This window comes from Trachinotus anak, unplaced genomic scaffold (assembly GCF_046630095.1).
Source record: "Trachinotus anak isolate AG129_WGS33_773 ecotype Australia unplaced genomic scaffold, CSIRO_AGI_Tana_v1 ptg000004l, whole genome shotgun sequence".
Taxonomy (NCBI): domain Eukaryota; kingdom Metazoa; phylum Chordata; class Actinopteri; order Carangiformes; family Carangidae; genus Trachinotus; species Trachinotus anak.
Genome location: NW_027273855.1, coordinates 14,390,543 through 14,409,958, shown reverse-complemented (window position 1 = coordinate 14,409,958; position 19,416 = coordinate 14,390,543). Strand labels below are relative to the sequence as shown.

The window sequence follows — 19,416 nt, the reverse complement described above, 5'->3', positions numbered from 1 at the left end:
AAAAATCTAGTGGGATCAAAGTAATGTAAGTTGATAATGATGCTTTTCCAGAGAGTTGTAGAAATTTTCAGAACTCACTTCTACATAGCTACTCAATTTGGCAGTGCTTCACAGAGGTGGATACTGTGACATGGAGGGAATATCGTTAACCTATTATGGCGGAGTGACGACTCTTTGGAATACACTGATTGTATACATGGGCAGCAGAGAAGTGAATTATGATACATAAGTTTCACTTTGGAAACTTTTTGCAGCCACTTTTCAACCTTCCAGGGTTGTATAATACTTAAAATATTTTCACTTTTACGTGATCTTTTTCCGGAGCTCTATATGGCATGCTCATTTCTGCAGTCGAGACGCTAGATACAGTAAAACACACCAAATAATACACAGTTTAATTCACTTATAATGTTTCTGTTTGTTATGTTGTCTCAAGTGTGTAAGCATGCAGGAAAAACCAGAACATCAAGCCTTCTTCCAGTGACAGCAGAATATGCTATACAGTAGGCTGTATTGTAAGTCCTGTGTGCAGTGGCTGCCTAAGTAGGGTTTGGCATAGCCGTGTGCTTGTTGTGCATGCTGCTGTAAAGTGTTATTCCAGAGTGGGGAGAGTCAGTCAGTGGGCAGGGCTACCTGTCACCCTGCACAACATATTCATCTGAGCTGACAGCAGACTTTATGGAAGTCAGTCAGGGGCTGCCATGGTACCCGAGGAGCAGGAAGAAAAGGAGGCTTTTATGTTGAGGACAAAAGATCGACAGGGGATCCAAATTTAAGGTCATTGCATAACTACGGGAACTGAGGGATGGGGGATGGTGGGGTCTAGAGGTTGAGGTGTTGGAGGGAAGTACACATTGGGAGATACTGTCTTTCACGTTGCAACTCTTGATGCCTTGTGTCGGTCAGACAAGCTTAGTGGAACCCAGAGCCACATGCGAGGGATAACTGCAGTCTGTGTTTGGGGAATTATTTGAAGGTGACACAGGCAGTGATGCATTGCCTAAATCTACCCTGTGCTCAGGGGAAATGTGCAATATTATCCTTGCACAAAGTAATATTTCACTCCAAAGAGTGCATGCTGCAATAAGAATTTCAATAAAACTGAACACAAGTTGTGTATTACGACTCACAGTTTATAACGTTTTAATCATGATGAATCCCAACACTCATTTCTTAATATATGACTCATATAAGAAACTAAGAAAAAGAGATTGCACAGCAGATTGGAGAAAGGTTTCAACAGTTAAAATCCCCAAAGACACAGCGAGGATATTCTAATATCTCTGTTAGCTGATCACACAGTTTAATGTAATAATGTAATTATCCTCACTCTGCCCTCTAATAGGTGTGAAGGTTGTAATTTACCCCCTTTTTCTTTGTCTGTTATCCACTTATCCTACATTGTTCTCACTTGCAGTGCTGTCTCCCAGGCTGCCAAACTCACTGAAAAATCTATGCAATCCCTGAGTGAAGTGACATATTACATTATTCTAAAATAATATTAATGATAATTACATCCCTTCATTTCTATAGAAAATTCTACAGCATGCACTAATGATGATTTAGGAAAAATACTTCTCCTTTGCCATGCCTTTGAAATTCTTTATGAACATATATTAACTTCTCTTTGTGGTTTTGTCTACACTGAATTGAGAGAAAAAACGATTACAGAAAAGTACCTGCAAAAAAAAAAAAAGAAGTGCTTTCACTTTTCTATTTTGCAGCCCCTTACAGATGGAGATGATTGTCATTTTATAATCCCATCTATGTTTCATTGAATTTTAAACAGAGTTGCAAAGTGTATAAATAACAGCAAAAGTAATATGAGCATGGTAGGAAATGTAAGCCACAGGGTGATAGATCTTATCTTTTGGTCTCATACAGATCCCAGCAGTTGCATTTTTTGTAAGCTGAGTGCAAATAGGCACTTCTGACTCATGGAAAGGCAAGAGCAAAAGAATTGGCTGTGTTATGATATGAGATATATTTCATTTTTAGAAATGTTTAAAGAAAGATAGAAGATTTGTGTCAGCCTGTTTGCAAAAGCTTAAACATGAAAAAAACATCTGTTCCTTCCTAAAAGCTTTACAGTGACGGGTTGGTAAGTCTGGCATTGAGCATTTAATATTTCCATGGCTAATAGCCAATAGCTCCAGTTTAAGCATTACATTGATTTGCATGATGATGAATAATCTGATAGTAATAAAAAATATTGTTGTTCTAGAAAATAGATAAAGCTTCCTGTGTTAAGTGTAAAAACACACTGAGGACTAGGGCTAGATGTTTTTGTCTTAAATTTGGATTAGTTACTTCCTAACTAAAGAATTGGGGATTAAGTAAGGTATCTTAAGAAGGTACTTTCAACCACCTGTGTTTGTCGTTGGTAGTGAAAGTGTATCTGCCTGAAGATGCTAAAAACAGATCATAAAAAGCTCATAAATCGCTGGAATCTGAAAAAAGCTCAAAGCAAACAAGACAATGACAGCAAGAGGAAAGTTTTTGTTCCATAAACATAAGTGAATATGACAAAACAGAAGTTATCACACAACGCAGTCTGCAACATATAAAATTCTATTTTAATAAGCTATATATATAAGCTATTTTCATAAGCATGAAATACATTCAAATAAAGTGTCAAATCAGTACCATTTACATTTTCTAACATCCCTGTTGTAGTGATAACAGCACATTATCTTCGTTCATAAGTCAGTCTTCTGTTTGCTTTATATACGATTCTTCACACATGCTGCTTTCATGTGTGGCGTAAGCTAGAAGATGCTCTGAGTGCACTCACTATCATCAGTTCCACTATGTTTTCCCCTTTCAACCTGAACCTACAAAGACGAGAGAAGAGTGAAGACCTTAAGTCACGATTTGCAGCTGTCCACCGAGCAACAGGATTTCAGTGAAGTGTATATTCCCTAAACATGAATAAAAACTCAGTTATTTCAGTTCTTGTACTCCTGATGATGCATACAGCCAGTTGCTTGTGGGAAGTTTCCTTATTCATGACACTGGAGCTTGCAGTTGGTTTGGCCTGCGGCTACATCTTGTGTAATGATCTTTCAGTTCAGAAAACACACTGCAGGCTTGATGAATTACTGTACATAATGTTGCTTCACTGACACCACATAAATCTCCAGTCTGACAGTGAGAGGTGCCAAATGTCAGATGCCAAAAAAGCCTTAATGTGATCAACACTTGGAGAGAAGGAGTGTAGACCTTCCTGTTTGTGACAATAATGTAATTCTGGGCTCCAGCAGTAAAACGATCTCTGCATTTTTTTTTAAAGCACTAATCTGCATGGTAGTGTACACTGGTCTTCATGGAAATAAATAATAAATAATAAATAAGAATATGCTAAACCTAGGACTGTTCTAAGCCATGTTTAAGAAAACCAATTAACTTAAATTGGTTTAGTTGGCTACTTTAGTTAATAATGATAATAATAACAATGTTTATTTATATAGCACTTATCAAAAACAGAGATTACAAAGTGCTTTGCAAGGATAAAAAACCAAAGGAAGGGGAAAAGGATTTCTCCAAATCTCCCTTTGGCTCTAAATAAATAATTTGTGTTGTGGCATCTTGTTCTTTACAACCTCAGATAACAGTAGCTGGGAAAGGAACCTGTAGTTTCAGAAGGCAAAAGAGAGTTCACAAGGGACACACAGAAAGTTTGGTCCAAGACATCACTGTAATTCTTCCAAAAGATTTCAAGTACAGCAGAATTGTTCACATCATATGTTAAAACAAACCCAGCCAAGAGGTATGTTGCACCTGAAACACCCAATGAAATGAATCCTGGCTTGATCCTGGTATGAGGAGCAAAATTGCCCACTTGCAAACCAGCAGCTACAGAATAGTTAAAAATATTATGTAGATGCACAGGACGTTACATAGACATGACAAAATGAGCTTGTTGTAAATATTGCTGAGGATGAATAAGATATGATATGGGGCCAGTGTGTTTGCAAAAGACATGAAATGAACCCCAGCTTTCACCTTTGTGCCTAAAATGTAAAATCCTGGTAGGAACCTATACTCAGTGTGTCTGGATATTGGACAGATATTCTGCTCTCTGTGGTCCTGGCAGACTGTATGACATGCTGCAAGGAAGAATGTCTTTATGCTGATGGATAAATGACAGACCTCCTACTGAAACAAACTAGCATAAGGTGATAATGGAGTGTATTACTCTTAAATACTTGACCTGTCTGCTTCACATGAAGAGTGATGAAGATGGTTTATGAAGATATGGACTCCATATCTCCATTTTTCAAACTCCACAGTGGCCTCAGGCTTTCAAGTATTATCCTTGACTAATTGTGGACCCCACTTAGTGCAAGAGAACAAAACAATAAAAATACTTTAGAAAAAAAAAACTTTGTAGACATGTGTAGTGTGTGTACACCATATGTGCATGTGAAAAATGACGAGAAGTTTTGCTGTGTTCTTTACCCTCAGTAATACTGTGGTTCCACTGACAGATGACGCAGAAAATGGCTTCTGCCAGTATGCGGGGGGGCTTATTGTAATACACTGCCAACAACTTCCCAAACTGGAGCAGGGAGTACAGGGGTCCTCTCCATTGTCCCCCCTGCAAAGTTATTTAATCCTCCATATTGTCCTTTCTATTTGGTTTTCTGCTGCTGGTCCCTATTCAGCTCCTGCCAAGGTATTACTGTGTTGTGGAACTCAAACAATTCTTTCCGGCTGTTGTGTATTGCTGGCAGTTGCTAGTGTGTATCCAAAAACTTATTCAGCTTTCTGCCTGGCCAGTGAAAAGGTGTGTGTGTGTGTGAGGAAAAGTAGGGGCTCCTGGGATAGTGTAACAGGACAGACAGTTGTTGTGTTAGTTAATCTGTCTGACTGCTCAATCCTTAACATTTTCTTTTTGTCAGATACACTTATATGTATGCAGAGATGCACAGTTGCAAAGACACCGATGTGTGCAGTGGGTATCATTCAGATGACATTCACTATGACTTGTCTTTTATACTATGAAAACTGTTGACAAATGCTAAATCCTTGGCAGGGGTTTCATTTCCAGCATGCATGGCAGTTTATTCCTGGTACTGCAGTTTGTGTAGAAATCCCCAGGTTGGCAGTTTATTGAATGTAAATCAGACAGGCTTAAAGGCCAAGACTGTAGGAGGGCTGCTCATATGCTAGCATCCCCCAGATGGGAGAGCCGCTCTCCTTCTCCCTAAGCTAGATGTATTAGAAGCTAATTCTCTGTCCGGATGTGGTACATTTTCCACACAGGCTGCTGTGGTGGGATCATTATGTCACTTTCAGACACTTGTTTTAACTGAATTACATGTTAGGTTCTGTGTGTGGTTATTAATTTCTTTCATGGATAGAGGGGACTCAGAGGGAATGCATGTGGTTTCCTTCAGGGATTGTCGACATGCCGACAGCTGTTCTCCCTCATATAAGTCCATATGCACATCCACACTTTGATTCATAAAGAATTAATAAAAAGAATAGAAAGCCTAAGCCATCGAGACAGATGTCTTTTTACTTTCCTCCTAGCCGTAAATAAGTTCCCTCGTCTCAACTTATGTGAAATGTCCATGACACAGAAATAAAATACTTTCTGTCATGTCAAGTCAAGTCAAGTCAGTCATATTTGAGGTTTTTCTTAGCAAGCTTTACAATCTGTACAACATACAGTGAGGCACTCTCTATCCTCAGACTCTCAGTTCAGATAAGTGGAAGCTCCAAGTGGATAAAAGCAGAAATAAGGGTCAAAGGAACTGCATTTTGGCTGCAACAGCTGCTTAATATTCAGACACCAAAGACTTTGCATGTGTGAGATTCTGAAGGAGGCATCTGAAACAGGTTTACAGCTCAGGCTGTGCATATGCAGATATCATGCTATCAAAGCCTCTCCCAGCATCGCGCATAACCCGCAGAACTCTACAGATCGTTTCCTGTGAAGAAGGTGAACTTTATTTTCTCTGCTTCTAGTGTTTTTCTAAAATGGGTCAGCAGATGTTAGAGAGAGAGAGAGAGAGAGAGAGAGAGAGAGAGAGAGAGAGAGAGAGAGAGAGAGAGAGAGAGAGAGAGAGAGAGAGAGAGAGAAGGAGAGAAGGAGAGAAGGAGAGAAGGAGAGAAGGAGAGAAGGAGAGCGAGGTGGTGGAGGAGGAGGAGGAGGAGGAAGAAGAAAAACAGCCAAAGCAAACTGTTTGCTCTGCAGTGTGGGCTGAGAGGAGAGATAGAGTGGGAGAGAGTGCGAGGAAGAGACTGAATCTACTGTATGTTCTGGTCTGACGCTTGAAAATATATCTTCGTTTATTTTTTGAATTTCCTAATAGTTTTCCTTCAACATATACTAGCATGTCAAGTTTACGGATAGTATTTCAATATGTTACATGCCATACTGTACATACTGAAGGAATACACAGTAACTGCATGTGTGGACATAAAGGTTGTTACATGTGTGTAATATTTGGTTTTCTGTCTCCACCCATGCATGGAACATTTAGTTTTTCACATACTAAAAAGTCATACTCTCACCAGAACCCTTTATCTCACAGCAGTCCTCTACAGTTTTATGTTTCAGTGTTGGATTTAACCTGTTGACCACAGTGGCAAAACAAGACTGATGCATGAAAATTATGATACGAGGAAGCAGAGAAGATTGTTTTCTAAACTGACTCCGCTTTTTAACGCTGATTGATGATACTGTCCTCCTCACAACGGGAGAGAAATTAATTGGAAAAACTTGCAGCCTACTGCAGTGAATATAAAAGTAAAACAAAGTTCATTGTAATTACAGGCTCTGATTAAGACTGGCAGCCAATTGACCTTGGGTCCTTTTATAGTTAGGCATTATGACAGGTAAATCTACCTTGGTGTTATCTTCCCTGATGATGGCCCTGACCTCATTGAAGCTCATGGAGGAGAAAGCGAAACACTTAAATAATCATTTTATGTACTGCAATGCAAAAAAGAAAGGAAGCTGCTTTCCCATCTGTCATTTTGTACAGATTTGAGCTGAGGCTCCAGGTTCTCCTAAAACCCATGGAGTTTAAAAAAATATCCTATAATGATATAACACATTGCATAAACAAACAATCTTGCTATGGATCCTGGGGCAAGACATCAACTTGGCAGTGCTTGCTCATTGGAAAAAACCATGTGCTGGTGACACTGTTTCTAAATAACCTCTAAACTAGTTTGGTATTTCTACATTGCAGTGTTCTTGTAGCTGGTATTTATCAGCTGACATAAACACTGATAATTAGCCATATTAGCCAATTAGCCAATTAGATAATGATGATTCTGTGGCTTATTCACTTAACTTGACTAGTCAAAGTTGAGAACCATTTGAGACTTACTTTTACAAGGTTTATGATCATACAGGTTATACAATGAACTAGGAGGCTGTTGTTGACAGAAAACCAAGATAGCACCGCCCGAAGAAGGATGAGAATCAAATGGACAACAGGGAAAACGAAATTGAGAAGATATTTTTTTTTTTTAATGCTGTTTGTATGTGGTTGTGTGCGACTGGCCGTGTTTTGTTGTCTGTGTGCATGTGTCTCAGATCTCTTTTGCAAAAGAGATCTTGATCTCAATGACACCACATGATTAAATAAAGGTTATATTAACAACATTAGGTTGAAAATATCTAACGTGTTTTCTTTTGCTGTTGCTTTGATGTTTCCTTCTTTCGATCTTGACTGAGGTCTGTCCAAGTGTGATAACATCTGTAGGCTTAAGGGCCTCAGCCAGAGCCACAGTTTGAGCATATACTGTAAATTCTGATCTTGTAGTTGCTGTGTTTCATTTTTTATCAACCCTAATTAAAGTCAAATACACGATTTTTGAATGTATTCTGTGCTTCGAACTGCTGCGTTTCCTAAGATGTGTTTTGCTTGTGTTCCAGGCACACACAACAGAGTGAACCAGTGTCCTGTCAATGATCATGGGTGTCTGGACCTGGATGTGTGTATCCATATGAGCAAACTGTGTGATGGAGTCCCCGACTGCTCTGATGGCTGGGACGAGGGTCCTCATTGCAGAGGTAACAGATGACACCATCATTTTCTCTATCTCTTCTGTCACACACACACAACAGTGTTGTCCCTTGCCGTGGGTCAAAAATGACCAACCACCTTCTGTTCTGGAGTAAACTGCCATCTCCTTGTCTTCCCATCCACAACTATAATATCTATCTAATAATCTCCTCTATCAGGCTTTTTAATGAGCTGGCCTCCTCTGGCTTGTGCGTTTACAATGGAATTTTGCTTTCTGGGGAAGAAAAAGTCATTAGTTTATCAATCAGCTCAGCTGTTAGGATGTTTCCCCCAACAATCCCTGTGGGAATGATGAGCATTCAGACTAGATGCAGCTGAAGAAGAATCCCATCAAATCCTCTACTATTAATTAGGGACTACAGAAGAATGAGAGATGGAACATATTGAGTCCATAGTGTTGGTCTTTGTTGCTGCAGACAAAGGAGCAAGCACTGGCTGCCTTCAGAGGATTGCCTCAGTATTCAGCAGTAGTCAGATAAAGCTGTCTGAAGCTCTGCCTGTTTTTAGCTGCAATAACCCATGCTGCGATGCATGTGTGCTTTTCATTTCTGCTGTGCACGTGTCTGTGTTTGTCTCTCCAATTCACTTGTTGCACTATCAATATGCTTTTCCCAGAATATGAAATCACTTAGTCAAATATTTAAGATCAGCACTAAAGTCTCAGTGGACCAAAGTCCGTAACAACTGGTGGCCCTGCCAACTTTCTAAACATTGTTTGTAATCTCAGATCACCTTATCTTCTCTGCTAGTTTTAAAGTGTTAACCACCTTTTTTTTAATTTAAAAGATTTTTTTAACTTAATACATTTATTGTCAAATACATATGTGTCTATCTATATATATATATACATACATATATGTGTTTGTATAATGAATCTTCTACACAGGGTTGAGTTATTAGATTAAAAGTTTTAGTGAATTAGTCAGAGCATTTAAGTGTGATAAGGTTAGGCCAGAAGAGCAGGAGTATGACAGTTGTACAGAGTGGGAGAGAGCATTAGTTTCCCACACACTGGTCATTGCTGCTAGACAAGCCTTTACACAACACAGCAATGATATCATACAGGCACAACATGCACCGGCTGTCCCTGAGGACACAAGTCCAGCTGTCCTCAGTAAGGCAATGGTCAGGACAGACCTCAACTTTTACACCTACCTACACGTTCCTGTGCCTGTAATACATGCGTGTACTCACACAAACACACACACACACAGTCACATTCTTGTGAAAACACACCCAAACACACCCATTACCCCACACACAAACACACCAGCAGTGTGTCCAGAACTTTTGGCATTTCTGTTTGTGAGTTCCCCTCTTTTCAGGGAAAGGCCTGCCCTTTCACAAGCTTCCTAGTGTTTTCTTGTACAGACTGCTGGGTTGTGCAAGTGTACCTGGGCGCTGATGTCTGAAAGCACACTTTGTCAGTCAGTGTGTCCAAGTAATTCTGCCAAAGTTGTTGACAAGAGTGGTTAGAAAGGGGAGTGTAGCCAGGTAGGTTAGGTAGGAATTTTATCTGGCTTAAATACATTTCCTCAACATTTTCATAGCGTGTGGCAAGAGTTGAGATTAGTTGGCTATGATTTATGTATAGGAATGATAGCAGGGAGTAACCAGGTGAGCTCAGGGGTGCTGTGATGGGCGGTGAAGTTGTTCCTGGCAGTATACCACCAAGGTTCAGCATTTAATCTTACACTTGATCTGTGTTTTTTGACTGTTTCCAAAGGTAAAAGCAAAGTGAAAACAAATCAGCACCCGAACATATTACATAACAGGAATTAAAATGTTTGTCAAATGCCACTTTCAATCAAATCACACCCTGACAGTCCTGATTAAGAAGATTATCTGAGTGTATGACTGTTAGTCTGGTTTATATCATATGCTATTTTTTCTCAAAATTAACTTTGTTGTTCATATAGCCATGAATAGTATATTATACAGAAACAATTAAAATACTTCACAATATTCTTGATGTGAAACAAAACATGTGTAGTTATGTACTACAAGGGATTGTGCCTTGGTACTTTGCCCGACAGCATCAAAAACCAAATATTGAGAATGTTTTCCAATGTGGTTTAGTGAGCGTCTGAACCGTGATGCTTGAGACCAAGTTTACTTGTCTTACTTTAGATCTTTGCCATCCTTTGGTCAAAACACAAAACATAGTTCCAAGTCTATATTTAACAAAGCCTGTTTAACTAAATGTAGCCTTTGCACACAATTGGCAGTTGTGTTGTTTTTCTGTCATATGGGTGAAAGTTGAGTCTTTTCATTGATCTGCAAGCCTTCATTTGCCCTTTCTCTGTCATTTTGTGGGTGATTGGGCCTCTCTTGGGGGGGCAAGCCCTTAGACCTGCCTCTCTTAGAAGTGACTGATTGATAGGGAAGAGAAAATGGGGTCATGGCAGCACTCTTAAGAGCTTTTCCCTTTTCCTTGTTGTCCCAAAGGGAACCCTGATTATTGTCATGGCCTGACGCTATTGTTTATGCATGCAGTGGGCTTTCATTGTCCTTCATGTCCCACTAACTGTGGAATGAGAATCGGTCATAGGCGACCTGAAGCTGCCTGTGGAAAGACCCCATTTTCATCTTTATTCATGAGCGGGTCTTGACCTAAATGAGTTTATTGGCTGCAGTTAGAGTTGTCTGGCATGATAAGACCTGTTTTATTGCTTCTCATACATCACTGTATGTAGAGACACTACAGTGTTGTAAATTGTCATGTATTTCTTTGCTCATAATGGGCTGCAGAGTGAAGTCATTTCAAGTATTAATTTGCTTAGGCAGTTGTTGCCACAGTGTGGTTACTTTCTGTGGGTAATTGTGCATTTTTGTTGGAGTGTTTGTGCAAATGTAGATTTAGGTGTCTAGGGCAGCATGCTGCCACTGTTTGGGACTATGGTAGCTTCTGTTTGGTCATTACTCAAGCTGCAGCCTGCAAACAACAGCCAGTAAATACACTTTTCTGATGAGCCTTCCTGCCTGCCCCTCTCATATGCTCATTCACATACCTGCATATACACAGTGTTATCTCCTTTATGTCTGATTTACTGTAGTCAGCATGGCTCAATTTTTAGTGATGCAGCATTTACCAAAAACTATTATGTTTGGGATGGAGTGAACGATGAAACCCAACCATTACAAAGTGGTTTCACAGAATGGAGCAGTTGAATAGTCTTAGATTGTGTCCGATTTTGTGTTTAATTGAGCATCTTTAGGCCTTGTTGTTCTATAGGACATCTTGACAAAATATGGGAACAAAGGTTTGAGCAGCGGCAGCTTAAGAAGACAAATTCAAATAAATACTTAATATGTTAGGAATCAATACTTGAAGCATGTAGAGTGAACGGACCATTAAGGAGAAGAAATCAGGTAACTTGATGGAAGTGTATAGGGAAAAATAAGGTTTCTGTCAGCTGCATGTAGAGGACAAGGGCATGTGTGGACTTGTTTCCAGACAGTGGGAGCACAAAGGTAGGAATGTCCTGGGAATAACCTCTTTTTACAATGTCACACAGTGGAATAGTTTACACAGCGAATATTTAGTTCAGTTTCTGCTTTCAACGTTATTTATCTTTTGTTCAATTTTTAGTAAGACATGGGATTTGTTTTCAAGCCAGTTGATGGATAGATGAGCTGATCTTTTTAAGGAGAGAGGTCTATGAAATCTTTCAGTTGTGACAGGTTTGTTGCGTAACTACGACTGTGACCCCAACACCACCTGGTCTCTCTCTCATTCAGCCTGCGTCACCCTGTTGCACTGACCCATCAGCCCTGTGACTGGATTTTAGAGGAAAATGTCAACTTTCATACATTTCCTCATGCACTGGTTGTGGACGGAGGCCAAGAGCAGTTCTCCGTCTCATCTTTCTGTCTCTGTCTCTTGTGATGATCTGTTTCTCATTATTATTTTGTTCCTGTTTATGCTAATCACTGCTTTGCCCTTTTACTTATTTTGTGTGCGTGTTGGTTACACCTTAAGTTATCTGGCAAGCTTGTCTCTAGTAAAGCTAAGAGCCCTCCATAACACAAGGCTGGCTCCAGACAAGTTTTCTGAATATTCATGTTGGCAGGGTCCTGTTGCAACCCTGTACTGAGAAGGTCACAACCTCCTGTAACAGGAACTTGTTCTGTATCTTTGCTTACCTGTTTGTTATCACACATGCCTGATATTTTCATCATTGGTCTTATAGTCTGCTACCTTGAGTTGTTGACATATGTTTATTTGCGCACACAGGTATTACAACATCAGGGTATTTTAGTTTAGAAATGTGTCATGTCTTCTGGTAAAACTCAGTCTAGTGTGCCTTTTGACAAACAGCTTCATACTCTCACTCCCTGCATCCCTTTACAGAGCTATAGATGAGTGAAATTGAGGGTTGCCATCCATGCAGTAACAGGATCAATGGCTTTGGCATGCTTGTTTAGGACTGAAGGCCTCAAGTGTGTCACTGTGTGATTTGTTTGCCTCGTTCATTAACCCCTGGTCAAACATCTGACATGCTGCTGTTTCTTGTTTGCTTGGAGCTGGAACCTTCTTACCACTCCATATCCTTAAGCCCTTTATGTGCTTGTTCCCACCTCGGTTTACCCTGCCTTTCCTTTCCTTTCCATACTTCTGTTGTCCTGTTATTTTCTGCACTTCTGTCATTTTCTACCTCCACTTATCTCCCTGTTTCACGTCTCTCTGCTTTTGCGCACCTGTAAATGCTCTCTTAAGTTAAAACAAGCAAAAGGTTTTGCAGATTCAAATTCCAAATTTTTCTTTTACTCTCACAAATGGAAAATACTTTATTTAAAAAAAATAAAAATTAGCCAAAGGGTAAATCAGAGACACAAGCAAAATTTCCTTTGTTACCTTTCAAATTCAGTTTTAATACATTTTTAGTAATTATTATCTCTCCATATAAATCTGTCTTAACAAAATTCTTATCATACCTCAACCAAAATCTTAAATTTTACAGAGATTTGTTTTAGATTTTAATACATTTTTGACAACAAAATTGAACAAAAGGAACAGATGGACACAAGTTAACCATGATACTTTCTATCATCACTGGTTGATATTGAGATAATCACGTGATGATTATAGTAATATTAATTTTGTCCTTATTGCCCACCCATAGCCCAGGTAACTCAGGTACAAAATGGAACAAAATGACCTTTAACAGAGGTGCATTTCGTGAGTATTTTGCTCTCTAGTTGCCTGTGGTCTCTCACAGTTGGAGGCTTGGTGAATGGATTCGATATGGGCCACTGTGTTTGCTGGGGGACTCTTCCTTTCAGTGGGGCCACAACAAAAGAGTCATTGTGTCCCAGAGTGGCAAAGGCTTTATATAATAAGCCCTTCACGAGTTCAATCTACACTCACAGCCATACTATCACTAACTACTGTATGCGTAGTGTGCCCATGACCATTCACCTTTTTTGTTGGATGCTGAGGTGAATTTTATTGTTCTATTGGAAGCCTCTTTTCTCTTTGTACTTATTTACTTAGTTTTGTCATATCTGTGTTTACACTTGGTAAATGATTAAATGGGAATGTACCTCAACAAGTTCAACCAATTTTTGAATAAAGTTAAGCTCTTTAGATCAGCATGTGGAGTGTGAGCGTTTACATATGACGGCTTTGGCCTTACTCGCTGGTGAATGTTGCCATGGCAGCTGTCCTGGAAGCTTCAAAGGGTAGCTAGAAGTTGCTCCATTGCATGGCTGCAGCATGAGAATACAAGCTCGTCATATTTCATGCCAGCGTCTTCATTCCAAGATAAAAGCTTGCAGAAATGGAGAGAGGACGCTCCACTTGTATGTGTGACATAGTGTCAGAGATTTTGTTGAATAAATGCGTGCTGATCATCATCAGGATAATACCTGTCCCTTTGTCCTCACATACTGCGATTTTCTCTTTGAGTGGATCACTGGGACTTGGGTTTACTGAGCTCTGGGGCAGGACCCACCCAGTGTGAGTCACATCCCTGTTTTTGGTGGGTGCACACATGACCTAAGTAATGAATTATTTTATTAGCCTACATCACAAGACTCTTTATTGGAGGTTTAAAGCTGATAGAAGTTGAAATATAATTTGTTTTGTAATGTCAGATGTGAGCCCCTCTCTGACACATCACTTCAATCTACGATAGACACTCTATCCCAATTATCTCCTAGCGTAGACACGCATATCTGCACACGCACATACACACACACACACACCCTATCGAGAGCATGATGAGGGGATATGTGGATGCCCCTCTTTCATTTCCTGCCAAAAGGATGTGTCCTTGAGTTCCCTTGGGGGCGGGAAAGAAGAGGCCCTCTAACGCGTGCGCATTCAAATCAAGCCCGTCTGTCACATGCACAGATGAACACACATGCATGCACGTGTGTGACCACTATGCGCTCTCTCTCTCTCTCTCTCCCCATCACATACACATGCATGTACAGCCACAATCCTATCTGATCTCCCAGCGGAGATGTGATAGGATATAACAGTATGGCTCTGTGAAGATTGCACTGGGATTAACATAAACATTTGAAAGCGTATCTGTGCACAAACCTGATCAAGGAGACAGTTACTTAGACAGGTTTCATTTAGCTGCCATTGTTATCCAGGTTTCTCTGCCTTCAAAGCTTCTGACCGCCCCCACCCCCCCACCCCCACGCACTCCTCCGGTCAGTGTTAACCCCACAGTATGTAACATTCTCTGTGTCTGTGTTTTTCTCTGGTACAGAACGAGCACCAGCCTGTGCCTCCCATGGGTGCCAGTATCACTGTGCTGTGACTCATGATGGGCCTCGGTGCTACTGTAGAAACGGCTTTGAGGTTGCTGCAGATGGAAAGACATGTAAAGGTGAGTGGGTGATTTGGCAGATTTATTCTAGCTTGGCCAAAGTAACACAGAAAGTAATCATCTGATTACTCTGAGTATCTGCTTGCCGACTAGAATTTGTGTGCGAGAGCATGCAGAGAAGATCAGAATTTTTTTTTTTTTTTTTTTAATCAAACCAGATGCCTCATGGTAGAAAAATAAATTCATGTTCCAGAATTTGTTGGTAACCATTGCTTTTTGTTGCCTATCCTAAAAAAATGGAGCATCTAAGTTTACCCAATGCAACAAGCTGTGAATAAGTAGAGGACAAGCCATATATATTTACATGGATCATTGACTGTTAACACATTGTCTTGTTCTTCTGTAGATTTCAATGAGTGCAATGTGTACGGGACGTGCAGTCAGACGTGCACGAACACTGAGGGCTCCTACACCTGCAGCTGTGTGGAAGGCTACCTGCTGCAGCCAGACAATCGCTCCTGCAAAGCCAAAAATGGTGAGAACCGACGTGTAGAAAGTGCAGCAGAGACCGTGGATTCAGTTCCTATTAAACCAACAATAGATTAGAGTTGATTTGTTTCTCTGTTGGAAATGGCTCCCCTGCTGTATTATATCAGATAATCACATCTACATGGTGTGGCACCCCCATTTGTTTTACAAGCTTGTTTACTGGAGAGATGTGTCACGGGTGTGCAGTGAATGTATGACCTTTGACTCCTCTCCATCTCTTCTTCGTACCCCCCCACCCCCCACCACCCCACCCCACCCCCACCCCCCCACCCACACACACTCCACTGTCACAATCTTCACCCTCAGAGCCAGTGGATCGTCTTCCTATGCTGTTGATTGCTAACCTCCACGACATCCGCTGCACCTCCCTGAGTGGCTCCACGTCCCGGCTTCCCACCATCACCACCAAGCAGACCATGGCTATGGACTTCATCTATGCCAACGAGACCGTGTGCTGGATAGATGTGGGTGACACCCCTGCCGCCACCCAGCTGAAGTGCGCCAGCATCCCTGACCTGAAGAATGTCACAAACATCCGCACCATCAACATCTCCCTCAGCCTGCACCGTGAGTAGTGGTTTCATTGACAAAAATTTGAGAAATCTTATCCGACTGTAAAAGAAATGAACACGTTTTTTTTTCTAGGAATAGCATTTTCTGCTAACACAGTATTCCTTTAAAAATTGTTGTCAGGTGCACTGAGGGCATGACAGTGTAGCTGTAGAGTGCCAGTGAAACAGAAATGAATGCCTTGCATAAGAGCACACAAGCAGCGCTCAGGTAATCAGTTCGAGTTGTCAACGCACTCTGTGTGAAATTTCCGTACTTTGCCTCGGGAATCAAATGGTCAGCTTTGCATTTGCTAGCTCAGACAAATGAAAGATGTAAAGCAATACAGCCTCATCTTTGAAAGCTGCTCATACCAGCATAAAAGTGCCAAGTAGAAACGCTGATTCCAGCTTTATTTTTCAAAAGGTTTCTCTTTGAAGAACAGGGGCACCCTGACACACCACTAAATCATCCCGTTGAGGCAATATGTGTGTAGCTGACTTACAGTGATACGATACATGTAAGGCTGCCAGCATGCCTTCAGGCGTTAGTTTGCACATTTCTTGACAGGCAAACAGTAACCTACTGTGTAGCTTGATTTATTTACTGACTGTTCAGAAGCCTGTATGTATTTTTCTACTGCTCTTGTCTGATGTGTTTGCATGTAAGCGGATGTATCCCCTCTCCATCATTGATTTGTGCTCTGATGACATTGCGCATTGAGTTTTCCCAGAGAAGTTCTCCCTTCATGAATCTTCTCAAGTCCTGTACATTCTGTCCTGGGATGTGTTGCCGGTAGATAGTGCCTGTTTGTGCGTAATTGGACAAAGTATAGACCACAACTGATAAACAGTTACAAGTGAAATGTCTAGCCTGTGGTGCTATGTAGATGCCATCATGGCCTTAGGTATCGTCTCAACTCACAGACTGTCATCGCTTGGGCAACACCCAGACAAACACACACACACACATAAAAACACACAAACACACACAGACACAAGTAGACCAACATACACGGCATGTGAACACTTCCCTTTGAGAGAATGACTCATGCAGTATAATGCTGACATGATTTATCTCTGATTACAAGTCTGACAAGGTTCGTTTTTATTTGCCTGGCTGACAGAGCCGTTACTCTTCAAGAATGGGGTCGGAGATGTAGACAAAATATAAGCTGGGCTGTGGGTTTGTGCGTGTATGTAGGTGCGTGTGGGAAGCATTCCCTTGAGAATTAGCCCCAGGCATGGAACGGCAGACGTGAGGAAAACAAGTGAAGAAGCTGGGTGTGTAGAACCTGAAATGTGGCTCCCAAATCCTGCGACGTGATTAGAAATGCCTTGGCTCATATCCACTTCAAATGAAGCTTGTGTAACTGCTGCCGCTGCTGACAGCCGGGGCACAGCCGAGGCTAGGAGGCTCAGTGAACCCCAGCGTCCTAAAATGGGTTTTTTTCCAGTTGATTCACCGCACTCTTATGAGTGGGCCACATCCCACCTCGCCGTCATTGTGTTGGCTTGTTGCTTTTTGATTCACAGCTGTGTTAAGTGTTTGGAGGGGTGAATGGGGGCGAGGGGTGGAAGAGAGGGGGACCCTGAGAGAAAGACTGAACAAAAAGGAGACAGGGTAGAGATAAAATGAGAGGAAGAGAAAGAAGGTAGTGATTTGCTGTACCTTGGAGATGTGTGTGTGTGTGTGTGCGTGTGTCTGTGTGTGTATGCGAGTGGTCATGCAGATGGTATTTACATTCCTCTGCTGGGTTATGTCAGCCTGAACAGCCTCTACATTCCTCTGGCCGTCTCAGGTCCTGTCCAGTCAGGTCACTTAAACATGAGGCTCAGACAAACACACACACACACACACACACACACACACACACACACACACACATACACACATACACACACCCAGATACCTTTGACTCATGCACCCAGTAATTAGTGACATATTACCTTTTATGAATTAAGATTTGATATTTCTGTCTATGTGCTGTCACTTGTGAACACTATGAAATGCTTCTGTTGTGCCCTGTGCATTTGAGTCAACCTGAAATGACTTGCAGTGTTATTTTCATTATCCTCAGTTGTTGCAGGAGGTTTTTGTGTTATCGGTAACACTTTGTTTTCCTTTAATGTTGCAATAATGTAATTTCAGTAAAACTAACATTTAAGATTAGATAGGTTTTACCTAATCAGATGTTGATATCAGAAAGTGCAGTTTGGAACAAGACATGCGGTAAATGACTTTCAGATAAATTTTGGAAAGGGTTTTGCAGTCTTCACAATAATTAGGGCAAAGTAATCAGATAATGATAATGTCTGAGACATCATCTGGCTCTGCATTTTAAGGGTTTTCCCAAGGAAAGTGTTTAACAGAGGTGGTAAGCCCCTTTACCCCTGATGTATCTTGTCTCGTGACAATAGCCACAGTCATTAAATATATGGCACTTGTGTGAAATGCCGCAAATTTTCCTTTTTCCTGAAAACTTCTGTTTTGTTTTTAAAAAAGTGTATGAACTTTTAAGGCTGTTAGAGGAGGCAGTCTTCTATTCTGGTGAGGTGGTCTATATCCACTATACAACACTGTGAGGAGCAAACAGACAGGCAAGAGACTCTCTTTGCACTTTGGCTATGACTCCACATTTTTTGATTTTTTTTGGGGCTTTCAGCTGCGATAAGAGAGCAAAAGCCCTTGCTTAATTTAGCGAATCTCAGTGGAGTCAAAGCCATTTGTTGCATGTATAGTTTCCCATGTGGTCGCTTGCTTTAAAATGTTAGTTAAGCTTGACCTGAGTGAACTCTGTCCTTCCTGATTTACCCATCTGCCTGTCCTCTGCTTAAAGGGGAACCTGCTCTTTCAAAAGAAATTCTGATTATATAATTGGTACCGACATGGACTCTGTCACTTCTACTTTGTGTTTTATAACAAGCAGGGCTCAGGTGCACTCCTAAAAGTGTGATGGGCAGACCTGGGGATTGGCCTTAGATGGGTGTGGATGAAACTATGGAGGCAAGGGTTTTGGAGCAGGGTTCACACGAAGAGGATGATTTATAGCTTCTGGGAGCCTGAGAGACGAGGGCAGATAAGTAGACGAGGGTTGCAGATGTGGCTTGCTCTGTTTGCATGTGTGATTTCCCTGACTGGGAAGATAAAAGGGGAGCAGAGCCTTCTCATCCCAACCTCTCCACCCTCTGAGCGGAACTCCACAGCAGGGACCAGCACTTCTCCCCATGTCTCTGTGTCCGTCGTTCAGCCCTTCTTCCTCTCCCTGACTCGTCTTTGTTCTTTCAACATCTTTTTTGTTCTGTGCACTGATGCGCACAGAAAGTCTTTGTGAATATATGTCGAGATTTGATGATAAACGTATAGTTTCATGGGGAAAGATACATATTAAAACATAGACTGCCTGTGTACTATATGATTCTTACATCCAAACAGAGTAAGTTGTCTGCCACAGTACCCCTGTCATCAGACCTTCCTTT

General features: G+C 41.1%; 1 protein-coding gene across 3 annotated transcripts in view; it reads left to right on the top strand.

Annotated features, from left to right (window-relative positions):
- Nucleotides 1–19,416, top strand: part of lrp1ab (low density lipoprotein receptor-related protein 1Ab) — an 85,834-nt gene that overhangs the window by 18,180 nt on the left and 48,238 nt on the right. For all 3 annotated transcript variants that reach the window (XM_071476238.1, XM_071476237.1, XM_071476236.1), the window contains exons 3-6: nucleotides 7,901–8,038; nucleotides 14,780–14,899; nucleotides 15,246–15,374; nucleotides 15,695–15,955. In XM_071476238.1, coding sequence (XP_071332339.1) covers nucleotides 7,901–8,038; nucleotides 14,780–14,899; nucleotides 15,246–15,374; nucleotides 15,695–15,955 — 648 coding nt within the window. The remainder of the gene's footprint in view (nucleotides 1–7,900; nucleotides 8,039–14,779; nucleotides 14,900–15,245; nucleotides 15,375–15,694; nucleotides 15,956–19,416) is intronic.